Raw genomic sequence first — 24069 nt, forward strand, 5'->3', positions numbered from 1 at the left:
TCATGCTGTCATGCCTGTTGGGGGACCCTGGTATAAAAAGGCTGAAGGAGTGTTTCTCATTTGTTTTTCATTTGCCTTCAAATCATTTGTTTCTCATTTGTTTTTCATTTGCCTTCTATTTTTGATTTACTAATGTTGATGATTGACGGATCCCCCCCCCCTTTTCCCTCCCCCCCCCTTTTCTTTTTGGCCTTTGGCCTTTTGCTTTATGTATGTTCTATGATTATTACTGTACTACTGTACTTACTATATTATGTGCATACAATGTTTTCTACGGCTTTATTACGGAGTTTTTTCCGTTGTTTGTTATATCCTGAAAAATCCAATAAAAATTTATATAAAAAAAAAAAAAAAAAAGGCTGAAGGAGAACGACCTGTACTGGGTGGCCACGCTACTAGACCCCCGGTAAAAGCAGAAAGTGTCTGAAATGTTACTGTAGCGGCCGCCCCATAGAAAGAGGGGTTTCTCCGCCAGAGATGTTCTCTTCTCCCCAGTGGGAGGGATGCTGTAGAGTAGAGCAGGAACCACTACCAGAGCTAGGGATTTAGCAATCCAAGCCGAAGGGAGATAGAGCTGGTATAGTCTTCTCCCACCAACATGAGATGACACTCTATGTTGTGAGTCTAAGCAAGAACTGTTTATTACATTCCAAGACATACATTTTTACACACAGCTAAGGGGCACTCCCCTTAGCCTTGCAGGGGGGGATGAGATAAGGACCCACCAATGAGAACTGAACATTAGAGATGTATAGAACTGTTCGCCGGCGAACAGTTCCCGGCGAACTTAGCATGTTCGCGTTCGCCGCTGCCGGCGAACATATGCGATGTTCGGTCCGCCCCCCATAAGACATCATTGAGGCAAACTTTGACCCTGAACTTTACAGTCAGCAGACACATTTCCAGCCAATCAGCATACCTCCCTCCCACACCCTCCCACCTCCTATAAATAAGCAAGGGCAGCATCCATCTTAGATCATTCTGAAGCAGTGTGTGTAGTGAGAGTAGGGAGAGAGCTGCTGCTGCTGCTGCTGCTGCTGCTGTTAAGCTAGGGACAGTTAGTCAGTGTTCCTGGTCTTGCAGTGTTCTTGGTCCACTACTGCTGTAATATCAGCACCCCAAAAAGCCCTTCTAAGGGCTGGTATTTGTGGGTTTTTTTTTTTTTTATATATATATATATATATATATATATATATATATATATATATATATATATATATATATACCTAGCGTCCCCAAAAGCCCTTTTAAGGGCTGGTAATTGAGTTGTTTCTTCTTATATATATATATATATATATCTATATCTATCTAGTGTCCCCAAAAGCCCTTTTAAGGGCTGGTAATTGAGGATTTTTTTTATTCATATATATACATATATATATATATATAGTGTCCCCAAAAGCCCTTTTAAGGGCTGGTAAGGTAATAGAGTTTTTTCTTTATATATATATCTATATATATCTATTGTACACTGCAGTTGCCTGCCCGCTGTGTGTGAGAGGCCACAGACCTACCACAGACTGTACTGTGTGCACACCACACTCATTTCGGGTGGCACAGGCACAGTACCTTGCATTTTAAAAAATATTTTTTTTTCCTCTGTCATAATTGCAGTGAGTGCTGTGTCAGGTCCACAGAGTGCACTGTACCCACTGCAGTGCACTGCCCACCACTGATATATATACGGTGGCACAGCATCTTGTTGCAATAAATTGAAAAAAAAAATATTTTTTATTATTGCAGTTGCCTGGGCTGCCAGTTACTGTCAGGTCCACAGAGTGTACTGTGCCCACTGCAGTGCCACTGTGTGCCCACCCACCACTGATATATAAGGTGGCACAGCAGCTTGCAAAGTAAAAAAAAATATATATATTTTTTAATTGCAGTTGCCTGGGTGCCAGTGACTGCTGTCAGGTCCACAGAGAGTGTACTGTGCCACTGCCCACCCACCACTGATATATAAGGTGGCACAGCAGCTTGCAAAGTAAAATAAAATATATTTTTTTAAAATTGCAGTTGCCTGGGTGCCAGTGACTGCTGTCAGGTCCACAGAGAGTGTACTGTGCCACTGCCCACCCACCACTGATATATAAGGTGGCACAGCAGCTTGCAAAGTAAAATAAAATATATATTTTTTTAAAATTGCAGTTGCCTGGGTGCCAGTGACTGCTGTCAGGTCCACAGAGAGTGTACTGTGCCACTGCCCACCCACCACTGATATATAAGGTGGCACAGCAGCTTGCAAAGTAAAAAAAATATATATTTTTTTAAATTGCAGTTGCCTGGGTGCCAGTGACTGCTGTCAGGTCCACAGAGAGTGTACTGTGCCACTGCCCACCCACCACTGATATATAAAGTGGCACAGCAGCTTGCAAAGTAAAAAAATATATATATATTTTTTAAATTGCAGTTGCCTGGGTGCCAGTGACTGCTGTCAGGTCCACAGAGAGTGTACTGTGCCACTGCCCACCCACCACTGATATATAAAGTGGCACAGCAGCTTGCAAAGTAAAAAAAATATATATATATTTTTTAAATTGCAGTTGCCTGGGTGCCAGTGACTGCTGTCAGGTCCACAGAGAGTGTACTGTGCCACTGCCCACCCACCACTGATATATAAAGTGGCACAGCAGCTTGCAAAGTAAAAAAAAAATATATATATTTTTTAAATTGCAGTTGCCTGGGTGCCAGTGACTGCTGTCAGGTCCACAGAGAGTGTACTGTGCCACTGCCCACCCACCACTGATATATATGCCTGCAAGAGAAAAAGCCAGCCCAAGAAGCCGTATTCCTGAAAATATAAGAAAAATGCTGTTTTTTAGGGGTTCTGGACATGCTACAGAGCTGAAACTTGACAGGTACACTTTTTAGACCCCCCAGACACTAAATACAAAAAATGACATGCCTGCCTAAAAAAATGCCCGCTAAATGCCTGCAAGAAAAAAAGCCAGCCGCAGAGAAGCCGTATTCCTGAAAATATAAGAAAAATGCTGTTTTTTAGGGGTTCTGGACATGCTACAGAGCTGAAACTTGACAGGTACACTTTTTAGACCCCCCAGACACTAAATACAAAAAATGACATGCCTGCCTAAAAAAATGCCCGCTAAATGCCTGCAAGAAAAAAAGCCAGCCGCAGAGAAGCCGTATTCCTGAAAATATAAGAAAAATGCTGTTTTTTACGGGTTCTGGACATGCTACAGAGCTGAAACTTGACAGGTACACTTTTTAGACCCCCCAGACACTAAATACAAAAAATGACATGCCTGCCTAAAAAAATGCCCGCTAAATGCCTGCAAGAGAAAAAGCCAGCCGCAGAGAAGCCGTATTCCTGAAAATATAAGAAAAATGCTGTTTTTTAGGGGTTCTGGACATGCTACAGAGCTGAAACTTGACAGGTACACTTTTTAGACCCCCCAGACACTGAATACAAAAAATGACATGCCTGCCTAAAAAAATGCCCGCTAAATGCCTGCAAGAAAAAAAGCCAGCCACAGAGAAGCCGTATTCCTGAAAATATAAGAAAAATGCTATTTTTTAGGGGTTCTGGACATGCTACAGAGCTGAAACTTGACAGGTACACTTTTTAGACCCCCCAGACACTAAATACAAAAAATGACATGTCTGCCTAAAAAAATGCCCGCTAAATGCCTGCAAGAAAAAAAGCCAGCCGCAGAGAAGCCGTATTCCTGAAAATATAAGAAAAATGCTGTTTTTTAGGGGTTCTGGACATGCTACAGAGCTGAAACTTGACAGGTACACTTTTTAGACCCCCCAGACACTAAATACAAAAAATGACATGCCTGCCTAAAAAAATGCCCGCTAAATGCCTGCAAGAGAAAAAGCCAGCCGCAGAGAAGCCGTATTCCTGAAAATATAAGAAAAATGCTGTTTTTTAGGGGTTCTGGACATGCTACAGAGCTGAAACTTGACAGGTACACTTTTTAGACCCCCCAGACACTAAATACAAAAAATGACATGCCTGCCTAAAAAAATGCCCGATAAATGCCTGCAAGAGAAAAAGCCAGCCGCAGAGAAGCCGTATTACTGAAAATATAATAAAAATGCTGTTTTTTAGGGGTTCTGGACATGCTACAGAGCTGAAACTTGACAGGTACACTTTTTAGACCCCCCAGACACTAAATACAAAAAATGACATGCCTGCCTAAAAAAATGCCCGCTAAATGCCTGCAAGAGAAAAAGCCAGCCGCAGAGAAGCCATATTCCTGAAAATATAAGAAAAATGCTGTTTTTTAGGGGTTCTGGACATGCTACAGAGCTGAAACTTGACAGGTACACTTTTTAGACCCCCCAGACACTAAATACAAAAAATGACATGCCTGCCTAAAAAAATGCCCGATAAATGCCTGCAAGAGAAAAAGCCAGCCGCAGAGAAGCCATATTCCTGAAAATATAAGACAAATGCTGTTTTTTAGGGGTTCTGGACATGCTACAGAGCTGAAACTTCACAGGTACACTTTTTAGACCCCCCAGATGCTAAATCCAAAGAAATTTTTTATTTTTATTTTTTTTTAATTTTTCCAATAATTGGCTCTCTATCAAAAAATTATAATTTTTAAGAACTTTTTTTTGCGTGATCCCTCTCCGGCATGCCACAGTCCAGGTGTTAGTCCCCTTGAAACAAATCTTTTCCATCACTATTGTGGCCAGAAAGAGTCCCTGTGTGTTTTAAAATTCGCCTGCCTATTGAAGTCTATGGCGGTTCGCCCGGTTCGCCGGTTCGCGAACATTTGCCGATGTTCGCGTTCGCCGTTCGCGAACGGCGAATTTTAGGTTCGCGACATCACTACTGAACATTTGTACATTGAAGCAGGCAGTCTTAATACACACCCCCTGCGGAGAGATGTCTCCAGCTCAGACCATTGTCTGTGTCAGGAATCCACACACTTAGACACAGGAACAGGAGGGGGGGGGGGGGGGTGGGCTGTAACATTACATTACATTAACTCAATGCCATGAATCATGCCATCTTCAGTTGTTCAGAGGATGAATAAAGGGAAAATAAAATGCAATAAAATTGCAATGTCCCAAACTCATAGGGAAATGACACGAAGGGGTTTACAATCCAGGGACAGGGTGAAACGTCACACATAGTGATGGTTAGTACCGTCACATCTCTTCCCCCCAAAGGTAGACTAATCCAGGTACCAGACCTCCAACTGGTCTGTGCCTGAGTTAGTCGGGTAACAAGTCCCAAAGAGTCAATCCAGGGAGTTCCAAGTAAATCTGCCATGGCCCTCCCCTCCCAAACCCAAACCTATCCCATATGTCCGCACTCCATACAAACATTCAAGCGCCTGGACCTCAGAATGTAAGTAGGTCTCCGTGATGTGGGCCCGGGGTCTGGACCGGCAGGAACGCTGAGGTCAAGTGGCCTAGGTCATTCCCCAGTAAAACATCGGTGGGGAGCTCCTGTTATCAACCCCACATCAATCAGACCTGACACAGCACCCCAATTCAAGTGGACCCTCGCAGTGGGTATCTGGTGCACCCCTCCCCCTGCTACCCGTACCACTACTGAACCTCCAGTTCGGGCAGCATCTGGGACCAAATGTCGCTTGACCAAAGTGAGAGTGGCTCCCGTGTCTCGGAGACCTTGCACAGGATTTCCATTTAACTGGACAGATTGGCAATGGTGCTGGCGGTTCTCTGTAGCGGCTTTCACTGGGTCAGCTTCATGAAGGGTACCCAATTTCACCTCAGTGGGTTTGAATATTGGTATGACTGGGGGAGCCTCTGCGTGATAGTAGGGGACCATTGTCTTTACTGGATGAGGTCACCCTGGTCAGATCTATGCAGCTCGGTCCCTCCTCTGAGTACAGTCTCGTTGGTAGTGCCCAACCTGCTTGCACCTGTAGCACTGTACCCCACTGCGGGATTGGTATCTGCTTGCCTGCGAGTTGGAGGAGTCCCCCCCTCTCTGTGGTAGGGGTGGTCCAAGATTGGTAATCCGGGGCTTGAGAATTGGTCTGAGGCTAGGTTGTTGCTGCCTGTAGCCATGGTAGTAGTGGACGGCTGTCCGTGCTGGGGAAGGTGGTTCTGCTCAAAGCCATGAATCGTGGTTCCTTCTCTGGTCACAGTTTCTCTGGTAGTGTCCGAACTGTTTTCACCGATGACACTGTACCTGGCGTTGCTGTTGGAAGCGTGGTGGTGGGCGATTGCAGGTACCTGGGCTTCGGGTTGGTGCCACGGGTCCTGGAGCAGGTCTTATGGAGGGTTGCTCCATTTTTCTGGAGTCAATATACTCATCAGCCAGACGAGCTGCTTCGGGTAAGGTGAGCGGTCGCCGATCCCGAATCCACACCTGTATCTCCGGCTGCAGGGTGTTGAAAAAATGTTCCAATAGACACAGCTGTAACACATCCTCTCCTGATATGGCTTGACGTAATCCAGAGGGAGGCTGTTCTGTAAAGACGGCAGGCCCACTCGGTGTAGGGACCCCCACTGTGCTTTTTGGACTCCCGGAACCATCTCCTATACACCTCGGGGGTGACTGAGTACCGGGCAAGCAAAGCCTCCTTGACTGTTTATTACATTCCAAGACATACAGTTTTACACACAGCTAAGGGGCACTCCCCTTGCAGGGGGGGGGGGATGAGACAAGGACCCACCAATGAGAAGTGAACATTTGTACATTGAAGCCGGCAGTCTTAATACACACCCCCTGCGGAGAGATTGTCTGTGTCAGGAATCCACACACTTAGACACAGGAACAGGAGGGGGTGGGCTGTAACATTACATTACATTAACTCAATGCCATGAATCATGCCATCTTCAGTTGTTCAGAGGATGAATAAAGGGAAAATAAAATGCAATAAAAGTGCAATGTCCCAAACTCATAGGAAAATGACTTGAAGGGGTTTACAATCCAGGGACAGGGTGATCCGTCACACATAGTGAAGGTTAGTACCGTCACAGTTACCAAATTACCGGCAGTCGAAAAGGATGCAGCAGTTCCAAAACAAGTTGAAAAGAATGCTTTACACAGCGTATAAGGGTGATGTCACATCACAACGGGAATCTAACAGGGTAAGAGGTGAAAGTAATCCTCCTTCTACCACAACCACATCGGCAAGGACAGGATGCTTTACAGACATGTTGTTGATGGAGGACATGCAGAGCTTTTTAAGTCCTACGCATCGCCACAGCCCTTCGGGGTCCACCCTTAGAAAACGACTCGACCGACAGGTAGCAGACTACCTCGCCTTAACTGCAGATGTCGACACTCTGAGGAGCGATGAATCCCTTGAATACTGGGTGTGCTGGCTTGACCTGTGGCCTGAGCTATCCCAATTTGCGATAAAACTTCTGGCCTGCCCCGCTTCAAGTGTCCTGTCAGAAAGGACCTTCCCCGCAGCAGGAGGTATTGTCACTGAGAAGAGAAGTCACCTAGGTCAAAAAATTCTAGATTACCTCACCTTTGTTAAGATGAATGAGGCATGGATCCCGAAGGGACTGACAGTGGGGGATGCATTTGACTAAAAAAGGCCTGATGAGATGCCTTCGGCTAAAAATGGTCCACACGCTGCTGTATTTAATCTCTGCATGCCGGATGACTTGCGTGACTTCTCCACCATCTTTTTCCATCTCCCGGTTCCTAAAATCTATTCCATACACCGGCCCCTGATAGGGGACAAAACAGAGATTAAACTGGTAAGAACAGATTTTTTTAATTTAAAAAAAGAGAACAACCTTTGCGGAGCTGGGTATTTTTTGACCGCGTTACTGAACACTCATGCACAATGGCTGTAGGCTCAAGTGTCCTTTTGCGGAGGTGACAAACCTGGTCAGTCAAACCCAAGGCAACATCATCGACCTCATCCCATATGCATTTTTTCTGGAGTGTGCCCTGCGAAGAGTGCTGGATCAGGCCGTAGATGAGCATGAAGAGGAAGAGTTGTGGTCCCCATTACCACCAGAAGCAGCCTTGTCGTCGTCGATTGCTGGACCTGCGGCAACGCAGAAAGAGGAGTCTGAAGAAGAGGAGTCAGAGGAGGAAAGTGGCTTTGAGGAGGTGGAAGACCAACCACAGCAGGCATCCCAGGGGCTTGTTGTCACCTTTCGGGACCCTTGGTGTTGTATGTGGCTGGGTGGAGGAAGAGACCTTCAATGACGTCAGTGAGGACAAGGAACGGGACATGGCTTGCTTGGTATCCAACCTTGTGCAAATGGGGAGTTTGCGGTTGTGCAAATGGACTGTTTGTGGTTGTTTGCGGTGCGTTAAATGGGGAGTTTGGTCTGTCAGAGTTTGGTCTGTCACTTTGAAGCGGGTGTAACCCTTACACAACCTGATCGATACAACATCATACCTGATCGTATACACACTGGATGTTTTAAAGCACGTTATTCCAAACAATTTAGGAATGTTAGGTGATTAATGCCCTTTATGAATTAAAGCCAGACTCTGCGTCAACTACGTCATTTTCCATGGGAGTTTTGCCATGGATCCCCCTCCAGCATGCCACAGCCCAGGTGTTAGTCCCCTTGAAACAGCTTTTCCATCACTATTGTGGCCAGAAAGAGTCCCTGTAGGTTTTAAAATTCGCTTGCCTATTGAAATCTATGGCGGTTCGCCAGTTTGCGAACATTTGCGGAAGTTTGTGTTCGCCGTTCGTGAACGGAAAATTTTATGTTCGCGACATCTCTTATTTGAGCATGCAGTCCAGCAGGTCAGGAAAAGGGGGAACGAAGAAGCGGTCTCCCCTCCTGAACCATACTAGGCAACATGCCCTCAGCATAGGGACCAGTGCTTTAAGGCAGGGGGGCTCTTCCCCCCCACCCCAAAGCACCTTGCCCCCATGTTGATGGGGACAAGGGTCTCTTCCTGACAACCCTGGGCTGTGGTTGGGGGGCTTTAACAAGGGGGCCCCCAGATCCGGCCCCCTCATGTGTTAAAGCGAAGAGAGAGTCGGTGGAAGGCCTCCCAGGAGGTAGAAGTGTTTTCAATTTTTTCTATTTTTCGGGTCCGGCGGGTGTTGTGGATTCACAGTACATCGAGGGACACTTTTTTAATAAAGGATTTTTCAAAAACTGTTTCCTGTGGTTCTTACTTTTTGACACTTTTTTTGGTGAATGGGTAGGGGTATGATGTACCCGATACCCATTCACATGGGGAGATGGGATCTGGGGGCCCCCTTGTTAAAAGGGGCTTCCAGATTTCAATAAGCCCTCTACCCGCAGACCCCAACAACCACAGCCCAGGGTTGTCGGAAAGAGTCCTTTGTCCCCATCAACATAGGGACAAGGTGCTTTAGAGTGGGGGATGCAAAGCCCCCCTTGCCACAAAGCACCCACCCCCCCCCCATGTTGAGGGCATGTGGCCTGGTATGGTTCAGGTATGGTTCATTAGGTAGCTGGATTTCTACCTCACTGCAATCCATTGATAGTCATTCCTTGCGCCAAAGCTTTTAAAAACTTACAAATAAGAATTATGGAGAAAAAGAAAAACACGACAAAGAAGGCAGCCAGGGGGTGATTGGCTAAGAGCTAATAATCAGGCTTGTAGTCCTAATAAGGACATTTGGGTTAGTGAAGACCTTTGAACACAGGATTGGGTGGGAGGAGGAGAATGTGTCCCACCACTACATTTCACAGAAGTAAAGCAGTTTACCACCTGATCTTTGCCTATGCAGTTTCCCAGCCCTATCTATCCCCTCCCTCTAGCAGGTCATATTCATTGATACTAGGGCTGTTCTCAGTCCCCAGTCTTCTACAGGAAATGGCCACAGACTGTGGACAGAAGATGAGCGGTGACCACAGTCCGGACACCACCATCACAGATCGCGGTCACCGCTCAACTTCTGCTGTGCTGTCATGCTTGTGTGTCCTCTCCCGGCTCCCCCACCCTGCCGACAATGTCATCCTATCAGCAGGGGGCGGAAGGAGCTGAAGATCTGCACAGAGAGTGGGAGTATTTCATAATAACAAGCAGGAAATCACCCATTTGTTAACATGATAAGTTGGACAGCTCCTGCCCTCCGTCCATATCTCCAGCTCCTCCCACCTCCTGCTTTGCTGATAGGATGACATCATCGGCAAGGTGGGAGACCCTAGAGAGGACACACAGGCTGAATCCTGCCTCTGCCCTGCCAAAGGTAGGACTGTTCAGGGGAGGCAGTGAGTGAAAGGGGGCATGAAGTGGAATGAAATTTATTGGATATTTCAAACTTTTTTAACAAATAAAAAACTGAAAAATTGGGAGTGCAAAATGATTCAGCCCCCTTAAGTTAATACTTTGTAGCGCCACCTTTTGCTGCGATTACAGCTGTAAGTCACTTGGGGTATGTCTCTATTAGTTTTGCACATCGAGAGACTGAAATGTTTGCCCATTCCTCCTTGCAAAACAGCTAGAGCTCAGTGAGGTTGGATGGAGAGCGTTTGTGAACAGCAGTTTTCAGTTCTTTCCACAGATTATCGATTGGATTCATGTCTGGACTTTGACTTGGCCATTCTAACACCTGCATATGTTTATTTGTGAACCATTCCATTGTAGATTTTGCTTTATGTTTTGGATCATTGTCTTGTTGGAAGACAAATCTCCGTCCCAGTCTCAGGTCTTTTGCAGACTTCATCAGGTTTTCTTCCAGAATGGTCCTGTATTTGGCTCCATCCATCTTCCCATCAATTTTAACCATCTTCCCTGTCCCTGCTGAAGAAAAGCAGGCCAAAACCATGATGCTGCCACCACCATGTTTTACAGTGGGGATGGTGTGTTCAGGGAGATGAGCTGTGTTGCTTTTACGCCAAACATAACATTTTGCATTGTTGCCAAAAAGTTCGATTTTGGTTTCATCTGACCAGAGCACCTTCTTCCACATGTTTGGTGTGTCTCCCAGGTGGCTTGTGGCAAACTTTAAATGACATCTTTAAGAAATGGCTTTCTTCTTGCCATTCTTCCATAAAGGCCAGATTTGTGCAGTATACGACTGATTGTTGTCCTATGGACAGAGTCTCCCACCTCAGCTGTAGATCTCTGCAGTCCATCCAGAGTGATCATGGCCCTCTTGACTGCATCTCTGATCAGTCTTCTCCTTGTATGAGCTAAAAGTTCAGAGGGACGGCCAGGTCTTCGTAGATTTGCAGTGGTCTGATACTCCTTGCATTTCAATATTATCGCTTGCACAGTGCTCCTTGGGATGTTTAAAGCTTGGGAAATATTTTTGTATCCAAATCCGGCTTTAAACTTCTCCACAACAGTATCTCGGACCTGCCTGGTGTGTTCCTTGTTCTTTATGATGCTCTCTGCGCTTTAAATGGACCTCTGAGACTATCACAGTGCAGGTGCATTTATACGGAGACTTGATTACACACAGGTGGATTCTATTTATCATCATTAGTCATTTAGGTCAACATTGGATCATTCAGAGATCCTCACTGAACTTCAGGAGAGAGTTTGCTGCACTGAAAGTAAAGGGGCTGAATAATTTTGCACGCCCAATTTTTCAGTTTTTTATTTGTTAACAAAGTTTGAAATATCCAATAAATTTCATTCCACTTCATGATTGTGTCCCACTTGTTGATTCTTCACAAAAATTACAGTTTTATATCTTTATGTTTGAAGCCTGAAATGTGGCAAAAGGTCGAAAAATTCAAGGGGGGCGAATACTTTCGCAAGGCACTGTAGCCCAACACTGTTGACAATGTACAGAATGTGGTCTGAGACCATGGATTGCTACAGTAGATGGTCACACTATGCAGACATGCTACTGGAGATGGTGAGAAAGGATGGAAATGCTACAGTAGATGGCTAAGCTCTGTGGACAGTGTGTAGAAGATGGTTGGAGGCCATGGACATGCTACAGTAGATGGTCAGAGACTGCAGACATGCTGTAGAAGGTGGTCTTGAACTGTGAACATATTATAGTTAATGGTCTTAGTCTGTGAACATGCTACAGTAAATGATTAAAACTGTAGACATGCTATAGTAGATAACCAGTGGATGTGGATTTTTCTCAAGTGATCACATTTCCTCTGTTATGAGCTGCATAGAAGCCAGGGAAGGAGAACAGAAGTGCTGATCTTCCCAGTAAAAGTCAGTGCAGGGGGGTCAGGGCAAGTCTGATCATTGAAGGAGAGCAGGCTGAGTTCCCACCATAGCTAGAGAACTGACCATGGTATGTTCTCCTGCATAGTGTGGCCAGTTTTTTTTATTAGAAAAGGGACTGGCAGGAACACCAGTGATCTCACACAAAGGAAGCAATACAAACAGAACGGGATACTTTTTCATACAAGTACATGGTACAGTAGGCACACATCAGAAATAGCAAAATGTTGGGTTTACATATTCTTTAAACTGTGGACATGATATAGTTGAGGTTCTGAGACCATGAACATGTTACAGTAATTTCTGCAGGTTGCCTACTTTAACCGACTGTCCTTCCAAGTTCCAAAAAGACATTTCAGCACTGCCACATCTAACTTTCTATTTCTGTATGTAGATTATGCCACTAATGCAAACAAAATTCGGCAATGAGCATGTGTGAGTTCTGATACTTGGGAGGTATGATGACTTAAACCGATGGGGGAATTCACACAAGCTGTACAGCTGTGTTCAGATAAGGCTTAATACAAACAATTAAGACTATTCACAAATTTAGGCTAACCAGATCTATTCACATACATTCATTAAATACATCTATTTACATTAAAATAATTGTCATCTGAGTTTGTCAGGCATTCTGGATTTGTTTGGAACCAATTTTTGGTAACATCTATATTTTAAACCTGAAATTAACTTAAACTGATAAAAGCACAGATGAAATACAAGGGCGGTACCAAAAGTAATGCAAAAATGGGCCCTACCTTGTTTTTTTAACTTACATAGGTTGTTCAGATTTTTTGTTGGTAAAGTATCTCTTCCTCTATAGTAACTCTACTTCTTCTTCTTTTTCATTGCTGGCAAATAATGGATTCCAATCAGAAACAATGTGCCGTCATTGTGTACTTGGCAAAGGAGGGATGTAGGCTGTCCAACATCCACAGAAGGCTACAGAATATTTATGGAGATGACACCATTGATAAGAGTCACCAGTTACAAGACATTGCTCTTTTCAGTGCTGTCATCTTGGTAAACATTCTGTAGCCTTCTGTCGATGTCAGACAGGCTGCACCCCTCTTTCGTCAAGAAGTCAGTGACAGCACGTTGCTTCTGCTAGGAATCCATTATTTACCTGCAATTAGAAAGAAGAATAGGAATTACTATAGAGGAAGGGTTACTTTGCAACATGAAATTTGAACGGCCTATGTACTGCAAGTTATAAATAAAAGGCTGCTTCTATTAAGATCTGAGATTTAAATAACTCTGCCACAAAATCCAGCCCCATCTGGTCGGGCTGGAGACCTATTTATCCCATGTTGTAGTTCAGTAATATTTACAGGTCTCCTACCTGACCCAACTCTGTGAGGGTAGTTTACTAAAAATAAAATTGACTGTTCACTTTGTATAGGAAGTTGCACTTTGCACGAAAATTTGAGCCAGAGCTTAGTGAATGAGGTAAAACTCTGCTGGCTTCCATCATCCAATCATCCATTTGGAAAAATCCATTTTTTTTAATTCTCCTTGTATGTGAGTGGTTATTCTTTCCAAAGTGAAACATCACCATATTAACCAAACTCTAGCACAAATTACCTTGCAAAGTACAACTTCTAGTTCTAATGAAAGAAATTGAAAAGCATCTACAAGCCTGGATCTGCAATTTTTCCATCGACAAAATAAAAAGTGTTATACACCCTGGATAAGGTATAACTAGATGGGAGTTCCCCCTTACTAAGACCCTTTCAAGTGGAGGAACTAAAGACTCATGAACTCAGAGAAGGTACACTATCCTTCAACTAATTGGAGGCTCAGGATTCCCTACTTACCCATGTGCTACAGTGTGGGGATGTAATTGCTACGTTAAAATGGTATCCTCCTAGGCTATATCCTCTGGCAAAATGCAGTGAAGCCAGAAATCATTCTTATATAGAAAATGCTTACACACAAACGCGATAACCCAAGCAAGCAACCCCAAGTGCTCAGTGAGGATTATTACAATAAATAATAAATAAACAAATAAATGTATAATATACAATGCTGCTACTTAAATAAATAACATATCAAGCTGAATAAATATAAATAACATAAAAGCATAAAATATTCCAGTAGCTCAAGGATGGTGATAACCCCTCACCATCTATCAGTCTACAATCATGACTGCTAGTGCACAATACAGTCTGAGTGCAGTCACTGCAGAAATCATTCTTATTGAATGAGAAAAATAGGCTTTATAACAAACGCATCTCAGAAACAAGTGTGCTTGATTCATTTTCCATGGCAAATTTAAAGGCCAACTGATAAGATTAGTTTAAAATGATAAAATCTTATTGTTCCAACATGATAACATATTCTTATCAATAAAGTGAGAACTGCAGAAGAGCAAATGGTTGGAGGGTCTGCATGACTATTCAGGCCAAACACTGTGCAAATTTCTTTCCTGCAGCCACGAGTTACAGGAAAGATCTTTGCGAAATTCCGCCATCAACAAAGACAGTCTGACAGGGAAATCCCTCCTGCCGAACAATTGTCTGCTCCTGGCAGGAGGGCAGGGGTAGCCAGTCCCCGCCGGCTACAGACACTAGCGATAATCACAAGAGAATACGGCAGGCTGGTTGTACAATTCATTCAGATTGCCTATAATCGATTCAAACCATTTATGGCCAGCCTAAGAAGAGTTGTCCCACCCAACCGATCTAGAATTGTGTTGCACAGTCAAGAGATGTGGAGGAGGTAAAAAAAGCATTAAAAAAATCTCAAACCAGCTTGGTGGGTCAGGAGATCTTTGGGGGTCAGTGAATACGTAAATTGTTACAGAACTGCAGGACCCATCTGGGGTATGGTACTTACGCTTGATTGGCTATTGGTGGTTCCCCCAAGCTGTACAGCTGTGTTCAGATAAGGCCTAATACAAAGAATTAGGACTATTCACAATTTTAGGTTAACAGGATCTATTTACTGATGAATTTTCTTTTTGTTTGAAGGTTGGAAATAAAATAATTGGCATCTGAGTTTCTCAGGCTTTCTTTGTTGCTTTTATGTTAATTTATGTGAATTTATTTATTTAAAGTGGTTGTAAAGGATGAAGGTTTTTTACCTTCATGCATTTGATGCATAAAGGTAAAAAAAACCTTCAGTGTGCAGCTCCCCCTGAGCCCTCCCTAATAGTGACCTAAGCCCGATCTCAATCTGGTGATGTGCATAAGAGCTGAGGCTCTCCCGGGTCTCTCCCAATGGCTCCTGCTGCTGCATCTCAGCAACTGAAAAAGAAAAAAATTTCTGTACAAACACTTTAAAGGATAAGGTTACCTTTTGGAACGGATTTAGGGTGGAACATGTAACATGTTCCAGCAGCTGCAGCCTCTCCCCCTCCCCCCAGCCCCAGTGACAGGGGGTGGGAATCTTCTCCTGATGCCTGCTGTCAATGTATGAAAATAAAATGGCTGAGCGAGGCTGCGCCCACCGACCATGTCATTCATTCATAGTGCTCTATAAATGGGAAACTACAAGTCCCAACATCCTTTGCAGCTGTCGGCTTGTAGTTTCAATGAACTACCATGATTCTTTTGAGCACCAAAGAAACCATGTTTGTTGATTGATTCACAAGATGCTCAAAGTGGAGTTTTAACCCTGTGAGATTGCAAACATAAGACAAGAAAATAGAATCTGAGCAGGTTACCATTATGATGTAGCCACAAGTTCAGCTATCAGCTTTATGCTGAAATTGCGCTGATCTCATCTGGTACATCCGAGTGACAATAGGTTCCAAATATTATCATCAAAGGTTCCACATGAGGGCCACTTGAACCAATCAAGATGCATGCTTTCTGTGGTTCTGGCTATAATTATTTTCAAGAAGTTCCTTAATGTTATCGTCTGATGAGTTCTAAAAAAATGAAACAAAGATTCATTGCTCTGGATAATACAGATTGTCCTACTTGATCTTCTTCAAATGAAGCTTACTTACTTTTAAAAGTTATTGAAAGTTGATTTTAAATGATTTTTATAGGTTATTATAGATGTGTTCCCCAGGTAATAGCATAGCCTTAGAGCAGTACACCCAAAATGGGTCAAACATTGCTTAATACCTTAATCTGTAAAAGTGGTAATCATCTTTATTGATAAAACGTTCTTGTCATTATAAAACAATTTGATCTGTTGGCCTTTAAAGAAGTGAAATTGAATAGTTTGAAAAAAATACTGAATTACAAAGATTAAAAAAATTACCAAAATTGCAGATGGTGGAGGTTGCTGATGTGTAACAAAATGCTGATAAAACTGTGTATACATTAACCTGAATATTTCTTACTGACACAGCTGGCCAGTGCACATGTGGGGGGAATGGGGGGGGGGAGAGGAATGGTAAAACATATAAATACAAACATTATTAGCAACAAATTGCTCACTGGTAAAATCGACACCATGAAACTCCTTCTGATCTGTGTGCTCCTCGGGGCAGCTGGTGAGCACACATATATATATATATATATATATATATATATATATATATAGATGTATATCTATATATAAGGCATATATATTGTATGTTTATTTGTTATTGTAAATACTATGTTCTTTTTTAACGTAGACTTAATATATCCCTTTGCGTAGGCTCTCTATATGTAATCAGTACATGTTGTGTTTTACAGCTGCCTTGGACGATGACAAGATCGTCGGAGGATACACCTGTGGAGCCTACTCTCAGCCCTGGCAGGTATCTCTGAACTCCGGATATCACTTCTGTGGTGGATCCCTCCTCAATTCCCTGTGGGTGGTCTCCGCTGCTCACTGCTACAAGGCGTAAGTGCATTTTTTATGACACCACTTTTTATTGGAATAGGCATTGTAAAAGGTAGTATTTATTATTCAGAGCTTTTACTAGCTTATTCACCAACAAAGTGGCATGTTGGTTAAATAGATGGTTGGTTGGTCAGTGGGTGGGTTGGCAGGAGATCCCTTGGGATGGTAATGCCCTTATTAGTGAAGAACTTATTTATAAAGTGCAATCAAATTAAACACAAATTGGTTGGTGCTCCTAATCCCTTGCTTACCTATAGCGCCTGTGTAATATCCAAATCAGATATACATAGATAACCGTTATTGTAAAAAATATAGGGCTCCTAACAATAATTAAGCTAGACCAATGAAACTATGTAAAAATCACCATACCAACATTTCAGCTGTAATGGTTACTTTATTTTTAAACCCTTTCCCCAGGTATTTTGTAATATTTTGAATAGATTGGGGATAAGTTAAAAATGCTACCAAGTGTTATTTATTCCTGTGACCGACTATGGAGTGTTTTTCTTCACTTCTTGTGCATGTGATATGGGGTAGATTTAGAATGGGTCATACTAGAATGTATTTTTATTTGTGTGTCCTTTGAAAGTAATTTTATACCACTTCCTGTCTTGGACAAAAGTGAGGATACATCTCCCCAATAAAAAGACAGGCCTCTGACAGAGGCTCTATTCCTTCCCTGCTCTATACCAATTAAATGTTCTCAGTATCCACAATGACTGTACTTCCCTCCTGCACCTACCACTAGCGATACATGTTCAATATTAAGCAAACCTACACTGCTGTTCAGTTTGAAACAAATTAACTGGTTCCTATTCCTTTGTTTAAGATGCAAATGAATACTGATTTCATTGAATTTGTCTCTATACAGGAGCATGCAGGTCAGACTTGGAGAGCACAACATTGCTGTCTCTGAGGGCACCGAGCAGTTCATCAACTCTGCCAAGGTCATCAGACATGGAAGCTACAACTCCAGAACCCTGGACAATGACATCATGTTGGTCAAGCTGGCCTCTCCCGCCACCCTCAACTCCTACGTCAGAGCCGTGTCTCTGCCCAGTGGCTGTGCTGGCGCCGGCACCAACTGTGTGATCTCCGGATGGGGCAATACCCTTAGCAGTGGAAGTAAGTCAACATAACTGTAACATCATCTATTACTGATAATAAATGAGGTTAAGCTCCTCAGGTAAATTTGCCAAAATTAGAAAATGTAGGCAATATTACTCCTTTGAGGAACAAATCCCATAAATCCTAACTCTGGGCAGTTAAGAATTATTATGCATGTCTCCATCCCTCCAGCAAATAAGGATCTAGTGTTTGTTTTGTCAAGGGGTTGGGATGACACAAAGTAATGTTTAACTAAATCCAGAATTATGCAATCTTCTTCCCTGAGGTTATGGTTGTGGTGACCAGTCTTCTAAAGCCCCTTTTCTTGCTATTTCTCGAACTGGTCTGGTCACTGCCCCTCTTGCTGATTTCATCACGTACAATGTATGTAACGGATCTTTGTACCCCAGCTGGGCACATCCGCCGAATCTGTGTCTCCTGTCCTCCAAACGCACCCACAGCCTGCGGAGAAGCCATATCCAGCCCGTAACCCCTCAACCACGAGACAATCCACACAGGTGTTGAGGGTTAAACATGCAGAGCTTAAACTGTTTATTACATTCCAAGACAACAGTTTTACACACAGTTAGGGAAACTCCCCTTAGCCTTTCCACAGAAGAAGGGAAGGGAACCAACCAATGAGAACTGAACATTTGTACATTTGAAACAAGCAGTCTTAATACACACCCCCTGCGGAGAGATGTCTCCAACTCAGACCATTGTCTGCCATGAATCCACACACTTAGACACAGAAACAGGAGGGGGGGGGGGATGGGTTGTAACATTACATTACATTAACTCAATGCCATGAGTCAGTTGTTCAGAGGATGAATAAAGGGAAAATAAAATGCAATGTCCCAAACTCATAAGAAAATGACACAAAGGGGTTTACAATCCAGGGACAGGGTGATCCGTCACCCATAGTGACGGCTAGTACCGTCACATCTCTTCCCCCCCAAAGGTAGACTAATCCAGGTACTAGACCTCCAACTGGTCTGTGCCTGAATTAGTCGGGTAACAAATCCCAAAAAGAGTCAATGTCTGTTTGCCTGGATAATTCGTCGGCGTTGCTTCCCAGGGCAGTAGTGGATGGTAAAGTCAAAAGGCTGCAGCGCCAAACTCCAGTATCTTCTGGCCCATAGTCTGTCGGTAGGAGGCTTGCGCACAGTCCCCTCCAAAACACACAGTGACAGTGGGTTCTGTCACATTTCTCCCCTTTTAAAAACAGGCTAACGAGGTTCCTGACTCTCAACTGGTCTGGACCTGCGTTAGTCACAAACTTCCACCCCAGGCAACCAGGAAAAGTAAAAGAACGACTCTGGCGCTGGGTTAGCAACACCGCACATAGGGTCTCCCATGAATAAAAACAGCCGCTGCAGAGTGGGAACAGCTGTCTGCACTCCTCTGATCCAGGGCAGGGTTGCAGATATTGGGGGGAGCTGAATAATTCTCTGCCCTGATGCCAGCGCTTCCGCTGGTAGGGAATGTAGGCTGGTAGGGCTATGCATTTGGGGAGAAAAAGGTACTTGCTTTTCTCCTGGTGTAGTTACGAGCCGCTGAGAAGGTATCTTGCAGGGACTGTCTCCCGGATTCTTCATCTCTGGTTCTGATGCTGGGCAGAGACCATCAGCGCTCTGTCCTGTAGCCAGCGCTTCTGCTGGGGGGATGAACATTGGGGTAGTGTCCAATTGCTGGGGAGGGAGAATTGCTTCCTCTACTCCCGGTGGGGATATCTGCTGTTAGGAAAACAGCTCACGCAGATCCTCTCTCAGACTCTCCGGATCCTTCTGATGCTGGGCAGATGCCAGGGGCACTCTGCCCTGTAGCCAGCACTTCTGCTGGGGCGATAAACACTGGGGTAGTGTCCAAGTGCTGGGGAAACGGCTCACTGAGGTCACCCCTCGGACTCCCTGGATCTACCTCTGAGGGTGGGCAGAGGCCAGCGGCACTCTGCCCCGTAGCCAGCACTTCTGCTGGGGGGATAACCACTGGGGTAGTGTCCAAGTGCTGGGGAAACGGCTCACTGAGGTCACCCCTCGGACTCCCTGGATCTACCTCTGAGGGTGGGCAGAGGCCAGCGGCACTCTGCCCCGTAGCCAGCGCTTCTGCTGGGGGGATAAACACTGGGGTAGTGTCCAATTGTTGGGGAGGGAGAATTGCTTCCTCTACTCCCGGTGGGGGTATCTGCTGTTGGGAAAACAGCTCACGCAGATCCTCTCTCAAACTCTCCGGATCCAACTCTTTTTCTGATGCTGGGCAGATGCCAGGGGCACTCTGCCCTGTAGCCAATGCTTCTGCTGGGGCACCAGATGAGATACTCTGGACTTGCTGCTGATCACCATTTCCCAGCCTTCCAGCGCCTGTCTCAACTCCCCCTTCTGAGACCTTCATGCTATTAGCTTGTCTCGCTGCCTGGTGGACCTCCGGTGCGTTCCGACATTCTAGCGCTCGCAGTGCCCTCTGTATCATCGCTGCTTCTTCCATTGCAGTTAGTACGGGAAAACGCAGGGTCACCCCTGGCCCCATTTGCTTCTCATCTTCGTGACTGTCTGCTATTTCTCTCGGACAGTCCCAGGCAACGGGAGCCATGCCAGGCTGCTGATCACCGTCAAACAGCCGCTTGTAGGCAATCTCGAGCTCCCATTCCTGCTCAACCAGGAACTCCAATTCCTCCAGGTCACACGCCTCGTCGGGGAGGTCCAGCACCTCATCTCGGAAATCCAGAATGTGTTCCAGCCGCCACTCCTCATCGCTCCCAAAGTCTGGGTCTCCGTACATTTTTTGATGGAGCAGCCCCACGCTGCCATAGCCAACGCCTTCTGTCGGGCTGCCATCTGCTGTAACTGGCCACAGTTGAGCCGCGAACCACCGGAGGGCTCTGTAGCTGGCGTCCAGCCTCATTTCCTCCTGGACCAATCTTCCGAGCTCCGTCTTCCCTTCATCTCGCGGTCGTTCCCTCAGGAACACTTCTCGCGCACGGTACTGCTTCCGGTACATCTCTGTGGAGGAGGGAAGGATCTTCCCCTGATGGTGCCGCTCGTGGCTTAGCGCCTCATGCCAGAGTTGCTGGCGGATCACATCCTCCCAGCCGAGCCTGGTGTGCTCTGTCGCTGGTCCCCGATGTTGCTTCCGCATGCCTTGCAGCCTCCTCCCGAACTCCGCTCTCATGCTGGCTGGTCCCCGTATCACTCCTCGGCAGCTGCTCAGATCTTGAATCCTGGTGGTGGTTTGGATGTCCTGGACTGCAGGAGACATCCCACCGCTGCCAACCAATGTAACGGATCTTTGTACCCCAGCTGGGCACATCCGCCGAATCTGTGTCTCCTGTCCTCCAAACGCACCCACAGCCTGCGGAGAAGCCATATCCAGCCCGTAACCCCTCAACCACGAGACAATCCACACAGGTGTTGAGGGTTAAACATGCAGAGCTTAAACTGTTTATTACATTCCAAGACAACAGTTTTACACACAGTTAGGGAAACTCCCCTTAGCCTTTCCACAGAAGGGGGGGAAGGGAACCAACCAATGAGAACTGAACATTTGTACATTTGAAACAAGCAGTCTTAATACACACCCCCTGCGGAGAGATGTCTCCAACTCAGACCATTGTCTGCCATGAATCCACACACTTAGACACAGAAACAGGAGGGGGGGGGATGGGTTGTAACATTACATTACATTAACTCAATGCCATGAGTCAGTTGTTCAGAGGATGAATAAAGGGAAAATAAAATGCAATGTCCCAAACTCATAAGAAAATGACACAAAGGGGTTTACAATCCAGGGACAGGGTGATCCGTCACCCATAGTGACGGCTAGTACCGTCACAATGTAGGACCACCATAATGACTAGTGGCCATGTCATCAGGGTGGCTGCTGGAAGATGTACCCCCCCATGTTGCGGAACCGGAGGGAATAGGACCATAAAGCAGGATGTCCTGGGGTGAGATAAATATTACTTTGTATTATCTCATTCCCTAGAATAGAAAATGAGCACTGGATCCTTCATGAGCTGGGAAGGGGCAAGTTTATTTAGACTTTGCTAAAGAAAAACAAAAAAAAATACTAAAGTAAAAAACAAAAAAATAGAAAGAAATACATTTTGAAATGTTTTTAAAACTCCCCACAATTTTGGATTTGCTGTCATTTTCAGTCCCGTTGACAGTGGTCATCAGGACAAATAAAGTAAAATAAAGACAAATGAATGTCTTCAGCGAGGACACAGGCAGAAATAAAACTTGAAAAATGTTTTAAACCCCCCACAACTCTAAAAGTTTTGACTGTAACTACACCTTAATGTTGACTGCTTCTTTTGAACTGAAAATTAAGACCGGTCTCTATAACTGGAAGGGGTGGGATGTTGGATCAGCTGTGTATGTGTAATGCCATCTTCTAATATCCAGAGCTATTTAAAACATAGGCTGTATAAGTTATTCGCAACATAGCTGCAAGTCACCATGGTAAAGATCTGCAGAATATCCACAAAAGCACCACCTGCTGGCTGAAAGTAGTAAAAATAATAAATAATTGTATTTTTTTTTTTAAATTTCTCTGACTAAAAATGTTTTAAGGAAGTTTTTTTTTTTTTTTTTAATTCTTCTGGTTCAGTAATAGTTTAATGAGTTTTTACAAGAGAACAACATTACATAATGTAAAAACAAAACTGAAATACATGTTACAACCAAGGTACAACACAAAGAATGAGTGTCAGCTAGAACTCGCGAGGCTTGCCTAGCTGCCATTCCATGCTTGTCTTTTTTTTTAACACATTTTGTTCTTTCTCGTTCTGTCTCCAGCCAAAATTTTATTAACTGCCATTTGTTTATTAATTGTAGCCAGCATGCCTAACCTTCTGCAGTGTGTGAACGCCCCCATCCTGACCGCTGCCCAGTGTAGCAATGCCTACCCCGGAGAAATTACCGGCAACATGATCTGCATTGGCTACCTGGAGGGTGGCAAGGATTCCTGCCAGGTAATTGCCACAACTTCATTTAATTTTGTATATAAAGTAGTACTGCTCAAATAAATGTGTCATCTCAAACAAGTAGTAGATTTCGTAGACTGGGAAAATAGTTTTTCATATTTGTTTAAAGTAAAAAAAAATGTATATCTATGTATAAATTATAGTCCTATGTTCAGGAGAAGTTTTGAAAGTAGATTAAAGACATTTCTTCCCAAGTAACTGCATAGTAAAACAGATCTTGTTTAGCAATATTTATGATTAGTTATTAGTTGCAAATGCAAATAACAAAAGTAAGCCAATGAGGCAAGAAATGTTGTCTTAAAAAACTAATATGTAATATATTTTAGCTTGCCAGTCCTTAGATGTGGTGTCTGTATTTGTTTTCTTTTTTTAGGGCTAACAATATTTTTAGCAAGTACAGAAATTAACTATTGATCCTACAAGAAATTCAGTGTCCTTGTCACTTCCTGTGAGATTATTGGAAGCAAACACAGGCTATGAATCCTATCACAACATTTTGTAATAGCAAAGGTAGTCATGCCTTGGTGGCTACCATGGCTCCTTCCATAGATACACTGGAGGTAATGCATTTTGCCACCCAGGGACAGGAAGTGTGTTATGCTCTGGATTACCAGGTGAAAAAAAAGATAAAGCTTGAAAAAATTAAAACCAACGCAGCCACCACATCTAAATACTTTTAACTTACAGTTTACCCAAAGTTCTAAAAAATGCTTTTTCTATTTTTCAGGGTGACTCTGGTGGCCCCGTGGTGTGTAATGGACAGCTCCAGGGTATTGTCTCCTGGGGATACGGCTGTGCCCTGAGAAACTACCCCGGTGTCTACACCAAGGTCTGCAACTTCAACTCCTGGATCGCCAGCACCCAGGCTGCCAACTAAACTTTCAAAGGAAATACCTTATTTAGATCATTCTATTCTCTGCTTCTAGAATACATGAAATGGTGTGCTAGGCTCAGACTTCAAATCTACATCCTGTAACGACTGAATAAACATATTTCTTGTTAAAAAATAGAAATAGATTTGTTCATTTTATTTATTACTTCAACTATTCCTTCTCAATTGCTGCATGTCTTGGCTACAGAAATATGGGCTACAACAAAAACAACATATGCGATGCAGTCTGTCACTAGC

General features: G+C 44.2%; 1 protein-coding gene across 1 annotated transcript; it reads left to right on the plus strand.

The window, feature by feature from the left end:
- Positions 1–16471: 16471 nt before the first annotated feature.
- On the plus strand, positions 16472–23817 carry LOC309563171 (trypsin-like; the record flags this gene model as incomplete). Its single annotated transcript, XM_082267505.1, has 5 exons — positions 16472–16511; positions 16699–16849; positions 17721–17974; positions 22792–22928; positions 23668–23817. 5 exons carry the CDS (start codon positions 16472–16474, stop codon positions 23815–23817), a joined length of 732 nt encoding a protein of 243 aa, XP_082123631.1.
- Positions 23818–24069: the final 252 nt, after the last annotated feature.

Source organism: Pelophylax lessonae (genome assembly GCF_965119305.1).
Source record: "Pelophylax lessonae genome assembly, chromosome: 9".
NCBI lineage: Eukaryota > Metazoa > Chordata > Amphibia > Anura > Ranidae > Pelophylax > Pelophylax lessonae.